General features: G+C 37.3%; 1 protein-coding gene across 2 annotated transcripts in view; it reads left to right on the forward strand.

Moving 5' to 3' along the window:
• The window catches only part of LOC124014432, a 31,919-nt gene extending 20,487 nt beyond the window's left edge, over nucleotides 1–11,432 (forward strand). For both annotated transcript variants that reach the window (XM_046329404.1, XM_046329393.1), the window contains 25 exons: nucleotides 47–156; nucleotides 237–369; nucleotides 464–580; nucleotides 677–776; nucleotides 1,061–1,207; nucleotides 1,332–1,394; nucleotides 1,494–1,615; nucleotides 2,825–2,985; nucleotides 3,078–3,186; nucleotides 5,268–5,923; nucleotides 6,334–6,437; nucleotides 6,601–6,744; nucleotides 6,844–7,005; nucleotides 7,114–7,206; nucleotides 7,313–7,462; nucleotides 7,606–7,739; nucleotides 7,837–8,033; nucleotides 8,342–8,574; nucleotides 8,777–8,848; nucleotides 9,063–9,337; nucleotides 9,506–9,630; nucleotides 9,832–10,058; nucleotides 10,212–10,369; nucleotides 10,536–10,639; nucleotides 10,890–11,432. In XM_046329404.1, the coding sequence (XP_046185360.1) occupies nucleotides 47–156; nucleotides 237–369; nucleotides 464–580; nucleotides 677–776; nucleotides 1,061–1,207; nucleotides 1,332–1,394; nucleotides 1,494–1,615; nucleotides 2,825–2,985; nucleotides 3,078–3,186; nucleotides 5,268–5,923; nucleotides 6,334–6,437; nucleotides 6,601–6,744; nucleotides 6,844–7,005; nucleotides 7,114–7,206; nucleotides 7,313–7,462; nucleotides 7,606–7,739; nucleotides 7,837–8,033; nucleotides 8,342–8,574; nucleotides 8,777–8,848; nucleotides 9,063–9,337; nucleotides 9,506–9,630; nucleotides 9,832–10,058; nucleotides 10,212–10,369; nucleotides 10,536–10,639; nucleotides 10,890–11,188 (4,195 nt within the window). In that variant the 3' untranslated portion in view covers nucleotides 11,189–11,432. The remainder of the gene's footprint in view (nucleotides 1–46; nucleotides 157–236; nucleotides 370–463; nucleotides 581–676; nucleotides 777–1,060; nucleotides 1,208–1,331; nucleotides 1,395–1,493; nucleotides 1,616–2,824; nucleotides 2,986–3,077; nucleotides 3,187–5,267; nucleotides 5,924–6,333; nucleotides 6,438–6,600; nucleotides 6,745–6,843; nucleotides 7,006–7,113; nucleotides 7,207–7,312; nucleotides 7,463–7,605; nucleotides 7,740–7,836; nucleotides 8,034–8,341; nucleotides 8,575–8,776; nucleotides 8,849–9,062; nucleotides 9,338–9,505; nucleotides 9,631–9,831; nucleotides 10,059–10,211; nucleotides 10,370–10,535; nucleotides 10,640–10,889) is intronic.
• Nucleotides 11,433–11,953: the final 521 nt, after the last annotated feature.

Here is an 11,953-nt window from a genome sequence, read left to right on the forward strand (position 1 = left end):
CTTCTGTTTCAATTGATGTTTAGACAAATATGACATTTTTCCATAGGTGTGATGAAGAGTCATGGGCCTGGAACACAGGACTGAAAGCCAGCCATAGCAACTTGTACCATTATATGATTTCTGTTTATTGGACCACAACAAGCATGACAACCATTGGTAAGATTAAGTCCACCCCGCTCAGTTAATACAACAGTACAGTGCCTTAAACGTTTCATAACTGAATATTTCTCTCTCAGGATATGGTGACATTGTTCCCAACACTATGAAAGAGCGACTTACTGCTGTGTTTGTTTGCTTCATTGGCTTGTTTGTCTTTAACTACATTATCAGTCAAGTCTATGCCACATTGGCCAGTCAGAATGCTGCCAGGTAAATATTTTTTACTTTTGTATGTTTTTTAATCTTAAGTGTGTATTGATGTGCATTGGTTTATAACTCCTAAGCAAGACTATCTTTTCTCCAGGGTTACATTTCAGAATCTCCTCTCAGCTATGACCAACTTCATGGAAAGCCATGCCCTTAGTGTATCTCTTCAAACAAGGGTCACTGAGTATATGAGTCTTCTTTGGTCAAAGTACCAGTAAGTTTTAAAAACTTTTAAAAACGTTTTTCAAATATATCTCAGAGGCCATTCCTTTCAATTGACCAAATATGTATTATTATTTTTATGTTTCAGGGGTCAAGCATACCCAGGAGGCCAATTTTTAATGCATGACTTGCCAATCGAACTTCAACAGATTGTCCTGATGAAAGAGAGAGGGAGGTTCTTGTCAAAGGTATCCATATTTGTTTTGTACAGTATGTACCTGTATGCTGATAAAGACAGTCATATCACATATTTTGTAGTTAGGAAGAAAAACACATTGCAGACAGTTTATAAAGGAAATCGATTTTTCATACAGCTTTAACTTAATTTACAATCATAACAGGGCACTGTTATGTTTTTGAGTCAGTTATGAGCTCATCAGTTATTTCTTCTTTCATCGCAACCATCATCCGTTTTATACAGCATAATCAACCTATGTTTAAATTAAGAGGGCCATTTATTTTTATTCAACAGATTCCTTATTTCGAGCAAGCTGGACAAGCGTTCATTCGGGACCTGGCATCAACCTCTGTCATGTATTTCTTTCCCAGAGGGGAGATCATCCAGTATAGTGAAACTATTACCAGAGAACTATTTTGCATTCGAAGAGGGACTTGCCAGGTTTGTATGAAATAGTTATGCTTGTATGAATGATATGTAATGTGTATTCACATTATACAGTTACTCACCCCCCCCCCCATTTGTTTTTGTTTTTACAAGTAAATCCTTTAATTTGATTTTCAAGATTCTTAGTGATGACTTGTCTGAAATTGTTGGACTCTACGGCGAAGGAATGTATTTCGGGGAGGTAATATTTACAAAGACATTTCCTCAAGCAAAGTTTTGATTGACTACTTTTATTCATATTTGGAATGTTACACTGAATACTCGTTGGATCTAATTTCAGGCTGGATTTTTGTTTGGAAAACAAGCTACAATGACCGTCCGTGCAAAGACTCATTGTGAGATATTAGTGATCGATTTTGACAAAATTAAATCTGTTCTGGAGAGATACCCGGTCATTGAAAGGTACATCTATTTTAACACTTGGAGCTCTAGTTTCAGTTGGTGCCAGTGTCTAATGCACGTTAGTTTGCAATTTCGTCATGTAAAAACTGGAGAAATGCCATTTCCAAGCCCTAAAGCCAGGTTCGGGAATTGACCCCGTCTTATATCAGCTCGCTTGCACTCAGATGGGAGGGTAGACATATTTGAGGTTTGTCCTTAAAATCATGATCCAAAGTGCCAATTTCAGGCAGCGCTGATAGGGATTATAAAACCAACCAAAAGCTGGTTTTAGCGGTTACACATGTGGTAATGGGATGCATTTGGAAGGCGGAAACAGCCTATCCAGCGGTGATGCACACTGACAATATTGCGCATGGAACATGAGTAGCCTTTATACTTCGTATTTAGAAACATTACAAAATTCATGTTTCTTCCTATTTCGTTTATTTGTTTAAAAACCAAGCATAACCTCCCCTGCTCTCAATGAAGGCTTTGTTTTTGTCCTGCCCACTGCAGTAGCGAAGTAGTCCAGACTCGATAAGGGTTTGGCTCCTGAGACCGTTTGGAAATACATCTGAATCACCTAAGCTTTATTAATATATCAAGTTTGAGAGGAGTAAAACAGTGAGCTGATATTCCCTTTTTATCTATACATTGTAGGCAGACTCACATTATTTTAGCCATGCAGGTCCCGTTTTGGACGTGCTTATTAAAACACTCCATGATGTAGGCTAAATGTCCATAAGCCATTTAACAAACTATAATTTAACAAACTATAACGGACTAACATTGGAGTTGGAGTTGATTCCAAGGCAACACATACAATACCGTAAATACAACTTGAAGCAACCACATATTCCGCCATGGAGCATGTTCTGATTGGCCAAGGCTCGACACACCCACAACTTGTTTATTCATCTAACCCCCACAAAACCCATCAAATATTAGCTCACTGTTTTACTCCTCTCAAACTTGATAAATGTGAAAGTTAAAATGGCACAAATATTTCTGACACACCCCTGAACCTATAGCACTACTGCCTGCGCTTAGATGTACCCTTTTGTTAAAAGAGTCCATAATATTCATTGTCATATGAATTGTCAAATGTCATAAGAGATTTCCTGTTAAAATGTGTATGCACAAACGTTATAAATGCCATATACTGGTAGAGAAACAGATTGAGTGAATTATATAATACAAATCATGTTTTCTGATTTTGTTTCCTTCTAGCCAAATTACAGAATTGCAATCAACACCAGAGTATTACGACACTTTACTGCAAAGCGTTGATGAAATTATGAAGTCTGAGGAACAGGATGATGACACACTAAAGAAGAAAGATGCCTCGTTGACATATCAAGGTCGTCGATATGCCAAGAAGTCGAAGTGTTGTAAGTTTTCCCTTCACCATGTCTGCATACAATATGTGCCTCTTATTCAATTACTAGGAAAAACTAAACATACAACATACAATGGATTGTAGATATTGAGGATTTTGGAAACTTCCCAATCTATGCTGGAGCAGAGGAAGAAACTGTTGAGGAAAAACTTCTGAAACTGAGCAAAACTAAACGGATACCTCCCACAACAAGGTATGCAGACAACTGCTCAGGCTTGTAAAACTTGTCACTGTCAAACCATCCACATTTCATAATAAAAACCACAATATAACAAGCATTTACATAAACATTTACATCTAGTTTGTTTTTTTGCTCCAAGAGACAAATTACAGTGCATTCGGAAGGTATTCAGACCCCCTGATTTTTTCCCACATTTTGTTACGTTAAAGCCTTATTCTAAAATGTATTAAATTAATAAAAAAATCTTCATCAATCTACACACAATACCCCATAATGACATGGCGAAAACAGTTTTTTAGAAATGTACATCAGTATTCAGACCCTTGGCTATGAAACTTGAAATTGAGCTCAGGTGCATCCTGTTTGCATTGATCATCTTTGAGATATTTCTACAACTTGATTGGAGTCCACATGTGGTAAATTCAATTGATAGGACATGATCTGGAAAGGCACACACCTGTCTATATAAGGTCCCACAGTTGACAGTGCATGTCAGAGCAAAAAACAAGCCATGAGGTCGAAGGAATTATCAGTAGAGCTCCGAGACAGGACTGTGTCGAGGCACCGATCTGGGGAATGGTACTTAAACATTTCGGCAGCATTGAAGGTCCCCAAGAACATTGTGGCCTCCTTCATTCTTAAATGGAAGAAGTTTGGAACCACCAAGGCTCTTCCTAGAGCTGGCTGCCCTGCCAAACTGAGCAATCGTGGGAGAAGGGCTATGGTCAGGGATGTGACCAAGAATCCAATGGTCACTCTGACAGAGCTCCAGAGTTCCTCTGTGGAGATGGGAGAATCTTACAGAACGACAACCATCTCTGCAGCACTCAACCGATCAGGCCATTATGATAGTGGCCAGACGGAAGCCACTCCTCAGTAAAGGGCACATGACAGCACAGTTGGAGTTTGCCGAAAGGCACCTAAAGACTCTCAGACCATGATAAACAATATTCTCTGGTCTGATGAAACCTAGATTGAACACTTTGGCCTGAATGCCAAGCGTCACATCTGGAAGAAACCTGCCACCATCCCTACGGTGAAGCATGGTGGTGGCAGCATCATGCTGTGGGGATGTTTTTCAGCGGCAGGGACTGGGAGACTAGTCAGGATCGAGGGAAAGATGAACGGAGCAAAGTACAGAGAGATCCTTGATGAAAACCTGCTCTCAGATTGGGGCGAAGGTTCACCTTCCAACAGGACAACGACCCTAATCACACAGCCAAGACAACACAGAAATGGCTTCAGGACAAATTTCTGAATGTCCAGTAGTGGCCCAGCCCACTCTAGAGCTCGGACTTGAAACCGATCGAACATCTCTGGAGAGACCTGAAAATAGCTGTGCAGCGACACTCCCCATCCAACCTGACAGAGCTTGAGAGGATCTGCAGTGATGAACGGGAGAAATTCCTCAAATACAGGTGTGCTAAACTTGTTGCGTCATACCAAGGAAGACTTGAGGCTGTAATCTCTGCCAGACATACGTAAACAAAGTACTAAGTAAAGGGTCTGAATACTTATGGAAATGTTATGTTTCTGTTTTTTTTTTACATTTGCAAAAAAAAATCTAAAAACCTGTTTTTGCTGTCATTATGAGATATTGTGTGTAGTTTGAGGAGGGAATTTTTTAAAAATACATTTTGAAGTAAGGCTATAACGTAACTAAATTTGGAAAAAGTCAAGGGGTCTAAATACTTTCCGAATACACTGAATGTCTGTAACAAATTAATAAAATCAAACTTTATTTGTCACGTGCGCCGAATACAACACGTTTCGACATGAACGTGAAATGCTTACTTACAAGCCCTTAAAACCCACAATGCAGTTCAAGAAATATAGGTAATCAAATATTTACTAAATAAACTAAAGTAAATTAAAAAATAGTGTGAGAAGTTACAACCTCTTTTTTTAGAACTGCGCAAGAGAGATTAGCAGAGTTTTTCTTCAGATCCTGTCCTTCAGTGTATATAATGCTTAATGTTTCATTGAGACAAACTGACAGACAGTGTGTTCTAAATGACTTGAAATAATAGTATGTTATGGGACTTGATGACAGTGCTCTGCTCTGTAATGAAAATGTTTTTTTTTTTTTCTAGATATAGGGGTGCCATTTTGCCTAGCAATCCACTGTACATCCGATGGGAATGTTTCCGATTTGTTTTGGCCATAACGGTCAGCATCAATAGCTCTCTTCTTTTTGCTTTTCTCCACTACAAAAAGGAACTCTGGATTTTGTCCTATATTCTGGGCATTTTTTGCTGGATTGACATGTATATCCGTTTGCATGTTGCTTTTTACAAGGACAATCTCAAAGTGGACACGCTGGAAACGGCAAAGCACTATGTGAAGACAAGCTTTCTAATAGATCTCATCAGCTGTTTTCCTTGGGAAGTTATTGGTTGGATGGTGGTTTCCCCTTTTGACGAGAATGGATTTTACTCCAACAGTGAAGCGCTGCACCTATATGCATATCTCAGAGCCCCTCATCTTCTCCAGTTATATCGGATTCCTCTTGCATTTTCATTCTGGCAATCAGGGATTGCAACCGAAAAGACGATTGTCACATTTGCTAAGTTCTTTCTGTATTGCGTCCTTTTTCTTCACTTCAGCACTTGCATCGTTTTTGCAATTGTATGCCCTCCAGCAGACTTATTTGGTGACACAACCAATTACTTATTGCCTATGGTAAAGCACAACTGTTCATCACAGTCCTGGGCATATCACATTGACTACACGTTTAACGTGGTGTATGGTAGGTTCTAACTCAACTCGTTTGTTTTACTACTATCTTAACCATATACAGTACCAGTCAAAAGTTTGGACACAGAATGCCCAGAGTGTGCTAAGCTGTCATCAAGGCCAAGGGTGGCTACTTTGAAGAATCTAAAATATATTTTGATTTGTTTAACACTTTTTTGGTTACTACCTGATTCTATATGTGTTATTTCATAGGTTTGATGTCTTCATTATTATTCTACAATGTAGAAAATAGTACAAATAAAGAAAAACCCTTGAATGAGTAGGTGTGTCCAAAATTTTGACTGGTATTGTATAATATCATTAAATTACACTACAACATAAGTTATCAAAAATATTTTTTATAGAAAGTGTGTAACTTACTTGAGAAATTTGTATTGTCATGGAAACTCTTCTTCCCCTCAGAAACGGCTACCTTCACAGAACTGTATTGCATAAGTTTATATTTTGCAACTGCAACTCTCAGTGGTGTAGGCTATGGTGATATACATCCTTATCTAACCTCTATGGTAAGGTTATTCAAATTACAGTTTTAGGATTAATGAAGTAAACAACTCAAGATCACAGCAATATATTTTTTTAAAGCTACTGTAAAAGGTTTATACGGTTATTATTAAATGTACAGTATTCGAAAGGAATTGTATTGTTTGTTTTTTGTGTGTTTATTTGCAGAAAATTACCATGGTCTTCATAATGGTGTCTGGAGCATTGTATTGTGGTTATGTGGCTGGTACATTTGCTGCTATGTTAGCCAATGCAGATGCTACAAGGGCAGCTTTTACTGAGAAAAAGGAAAGCATACAACTATTCTTGAAGGTAAGGTTTTTATTTTTGTAGATGTGATATCGTTTGTAACTTCTGTTCCTTACCTGTTGTATGTTTTGAGGTCTCATTATGTGCAATTCTCTGCCTTAGAGTCAGAATATTACAGGGCATCTATATCACAATACTGTGAACTTCTATGCTTTCAAATGGATAAGAACGAAAGGAATAGACCAAGACACACTGTTTGAGTATTTGCCATCATCTCTACTCGGAGATATATCTACCATTATCTACTCTGACCTTATTGCAAAGGTACATTTATCTATAGATTTTTTTATCAGGTTAGAATACCTTGATTTAATGTTGTGACTGAAGTACATATACCGGTATACACTTCTTCTTCTTATTGTTTAATTTTAGGCATTTGGACTTGATATCAAGAGGAAGCAGCGAAGGAACCTAGTGGCACAACATTTATCCCCACTCGAGAGAACATTATCTGGAAAGCTTGATGTAAAATAATTTTTACTTTTTTTCGGCTAATAAATCTTTTCTTCAAATCTTTTCTACATAATTAATTCTGGAAGCTAAGTTTCTTTTTGTTCTGCCAACTCTACAGGGACCCTTTTTTCACAAAATACTGAGAAAAGAGAGTGTGGACCAATTGGAAACAGATGGAGGATTCATTCGGTTACTAGCTAGACAGATTCGACCGTGCCTTTACAGAGCTAATGACCTGATATGCAAAAGAAATGACTTTGGATCTGAGGTGTGACACACGGCCCTGCTGTGTTAAGGTTTCTATGTTCTATGACAGCAGGGCTCCATCCTAATTACAGAACGGGTGTACATGAGATTGTTGCTGTTGCTCTTCACCATATTTGTTATTACTAGCATTTATTTTCTTCTTAGATGTATTTCATTGAAAAGGGAGAAGTAGAAGTCTTGTCACAGGACGAGTTGACTGTTATCATCAAACTGAATGCCGGACAATACTTTGGAGAAGGAAGCCTTCTGTTTGCAGAACCTCGTGCAACCACAATAAGGCATGATGCTTTTGATGACTTAAAGCATAATTTTCTCTCATTTAAATATAAAACTATGTGTCTCTGATCAATTATACTGTTTTCTTGTGTGTCCCAGGGCTGCCACAAATTGTGATCTGTATGTCCTCTCCAAGAAAAGCCTTGATGAAACTGTCAAATACTATCCAGACATTTGCAAACAGATCAAGAAAGCTGCAGAAACGAAACGTGAACAGCTACTGCAAAGAACAATGGACATGTCAAAAGTTCAGAAGAATGTTTCAGCAACTGACATACTTATGAATGACACCGGATGTAAGTTGGCTGGCATTACTTCAGAAATGTTGCTATATTCATGTGTTGATGAAATAGAAAGTCTTGCAAAAGCAAATCTATGTAACTTTTATAATTATTGTATTTGTACTGAGGCACCCTACCACACATTTTTAAACTGCCCACAAAAATGTTTTGGTGCCAACATTTTTTTTTTTTTTTTATCTTTCAAGTTATAGGAAAAAGCTTTGCTTAGCTCTTTGGTGTAGTATTGCTGCAGCAAACATATTATAATTGTAGCTTTTATGGGTTGCACCATTTATACATGAGCCATTTGTTTCGTCCATCAGATATAAAGCTTTACAAGACATGCATGGCAGAAGAGGAAAATAAAGCAAAGTTTAAAGACTTGCCATTTCATGTCCGAATTAAGACAAGCATCACTCAATTCTTGATCAGTTTTCTGTTGAATGTCATCAGAATCCACAACACAACAATCAATCCGGAAAGCACAGTACGTGTTGTGTATCAGTACACATCTTGCCTTCTGATCATCATTCTGTTTTGGGCGATAACATATATGGTAGGTGGTACATATTGTTCTCGGAATTAGAATTCGTTGTCGCATAATGGTTTGCTATATCCATTAGCGGCCTATTGTATTATTGACCTCAAGGTAAAATATCAGTCAAATATAATATTAATCTTTATGAATATTCGTGTTGGTACACTTGAGATGTAAGTAGTATAAGAAAATATGAATAATTGATTTCCCTCAATTTCAGCCATCTGTGTTCGATCTTGACCGAGGCATCTTTTTGTTAACTATGATTATCGAATACATTCAAATGATTGAGGTGAGAGACGCAGCTCACGAATTTGTCAGTAATCTAAATAACCACCTTAGGGTCCTTTCAGTCTGTTGAAACATTGTGTTTCCATAAATTATAATGTACACTACACCCACCTTGTTGTATTAATTACGCCTGCCTCAATATGCAAATATCCTTCAGAACGGATTTGTTTTTCAGTCTGCGTGTGATTACATAAAAAATGTTATTTTTCTTTTAGATCATTTTGAAATTTCATATTTGCTTCTATGATGAAAGTGGATCATACATCTCAGACTACAGATCTGTGTCACTGAGCTATATGACGAGGAAAGTGGGATACATTTATGATGTCATATGCTCATTCCCATATGCATTTACAATTTTGCACCTCATGAATCAAGTGTCACCGTCAGCATTTCTGCCCATAATAGTATATGTTCGCACTTTTCATCTACTCCGGATTCTGACTGTACTTGTCTTCATGCACAAGGAGGAGCAATCCATCATAACTAAGTATATGCATTATGTTTTTGTTAAATTTAGCATGTTCTCAATGCTGTTTTTACCAGTATGTGTTTAACAGTTGTGTAATACAATTTCCCACAGTCAAGTTGTTGATTGGTGTTATCCCAAGTCTTTTGCCTCTAATCTATTTTCTCTTCTCTCGTTTTACATTGACAGCTTACTTGCCATACGAATCATCAAGTACTTGGTCCATGCAATCCTGTTTGTCCACTGTACCGCAGTTTTATTTCTTTTATTTGCTTTGCATGGTGGCTTTATTTCATGGGTTGTCAACACAGAAGGTCAGCTAAAATGGATAAAGCATGATGAATGTTTAAATTAGTTTTATTAATGAAAATAAATAAATGAATATAATTCATGTATTAATTACAATACATTTATTAGACTTTTGACAGCTTTTAGTATGACATGCAACATTTCTGAGTTTCTAAATATGTAAACACTAGATTTATTTGTGTTGTTTTAATGTTTTGTTTTTACAGAAGTGTTTTACCTCCCTGATATTTACACCTACTCCGTATATTGGACTTTAGCAACTTACACAACAACAGGCTATGGTGATATCCGTGCAGTGACATACAGAGAATTGTTATTCTCCGTTTTGATAATGATTCTTTCCAAGATGCAAGTCAGTTATAATATGGGACTTCTCTCATCCACTCAAACAAACAAGCAATCACTTCAAGTGGCGTATGAAGAGAAGCTGCAGGTATTATTAACAAAATACTCAGACTAGAATTTAACTAACTTTTTCAGAGTCAACTTTTGATTTATTGCAATTCAGTTTTCAAAAGCTGAAAATGAGCTACTGTTGCGAGAGACCTATGCATTTGAGTGACTCATTATCTTTCTTTTAATGCAGGCAGTCCAAAACTACATGATGGATGAAAACATTCCATCGGCGCTGCAAAATCGCGTAATCCGATTCTACAATTACCGATGGACACGCACCAAAGGGATGGATTCAGAAGAATTGTTCAAAGATACACCTCATTGTATGAAAGTTGAAATTTTCTCAAGGTAACTAGCAAGGCATCAATACTAATGTCTGCAACTGCTTAGTGATGAAATGTTAAACTGTTACATAATGTACCAAACTACTGCTTCATTTGACGAATGATGTGTGCAAAAGAAGACCATGTAGCATGTGATTATAAAACACTGTATTCTTTTCTCACCATTTTAGAATAAGCGTGAATCTACTGAAGAAAAATCAGCTCTTCACTCACCTCTCAGAAACATTCCTGCGACACTTGGCAACGAAAATGTTGCTGAAAAGCTACACCTCTGGTAAACATGAGCATCATGGGCTAAATACTAACTTGACATTCACCTGCATAACTTCACATTTTGCGCTATTAGTCTGCAGGGTGTATGGTCGGCCCATTTCACTTTCTTTCTTAACTAAGATTCTGCACCTAAGCACTTCTGAGGAATAATCTGACGGTGTGTACATTACCACATGAGTTATTCACAACTATTTTGAGTGGGGAACAGTGTATACTTTTCGGTATACATGCTGAAATGCGATCTCTTCTAGGGGAATACATCAATAGAAGGGGAGACTCTGGCCGTGGCATGTTGCTGATCCTGATTGGTAAGGTGAAACTTTGCTCATGGAGAACTGGAAAGGAGGCCATTGAGTATCTTACAACTGGAGCCGCATTGGGAGTTGACTTGCTGCTGAAATCCAAGTTGTGTAGATACACTGCCATTGCTGATAACTATGTGGATATATTTTTCCTGTCGAAAGAGCACTTTGAAGAAGTTGGGTCGTATTACCCAGATGTCATGAATAAGCTGCTAAAGAGAGCCTCAAACGTTATCAACATGTACTAACTGACTAGGTACCCCCTTTCCCTACTAAGGTATACAGGCTGGAAAGAACTCCTTTGTAATTCTGTTTACAGTTTTTTTTGTGACCAAATATGACTTGTTGACTGAAAATATACTATTATAGAATATATATTTATATCCGTTTAAGTAAATAATCTACATGTATAGAAATAATTGACGAAATAAATGTCTCAACTGTTTTAAATATGCTTGAACCCAATGTGAATAAAGTGTACTTATTGTTTAACTGGATTGGTTCAATATATATTCATTGAAGGAAATGAATGAAGAATGATTTAAGTGTTTTTACCCTTTATGTGCCTGAAAAAAACAGCACTACGAACTATGGCCCTTAGGAAAGAAGGGGATGATGGGAGCATTTGTAGTTCTCTTCTTGAACAGCAGAGGGCCCAATTGATTCATACAAGTTACACTAGCCACGTGTCCCTTTTTGTTTGTCGAGGTCATTTCAATGTTCTGCTCTTAGAACCAAAAGCCAGCACATAGATGATCTAGTTTTTCATGCATTTTAATAGTGTGATTTCCTGCCAATAATCCCCAGATTCCATAAACATAACATTGCAGTGAATTACTCTCTTTTTTTTGCATTTCAATAGGCTTTCTAATTTCACATCGCTGGATGAAGCATGGACATTCGAAAATAAATACATATTCTGTACACTTACCATTTGTTTATGTATTGTCAATTATATTGTACCCATTTAATCCCGAATTTTTCCCAGTCATGAAAATATCCAAATCAACTGT

The sequence above is a fragment of the Oncorhynchus gorbuscha genome, linkage group LG02, assembly GCF_021184085.1.
Source record: "Oncorhynchus gorbuscha isolate QuinsamMale2020 ecotype Even-year linkage group LG02, OgorEven_v1.0, whole genome shotgun sequence".
Classification (NCBI taxonomy): domain Eukaryota; kingdom Metazoa; phylum Chordata; class Actinopteri; order Salmoniformes; family Salmonidae; genus Oncorhynchus; species Oncorhynchus gorbuscha.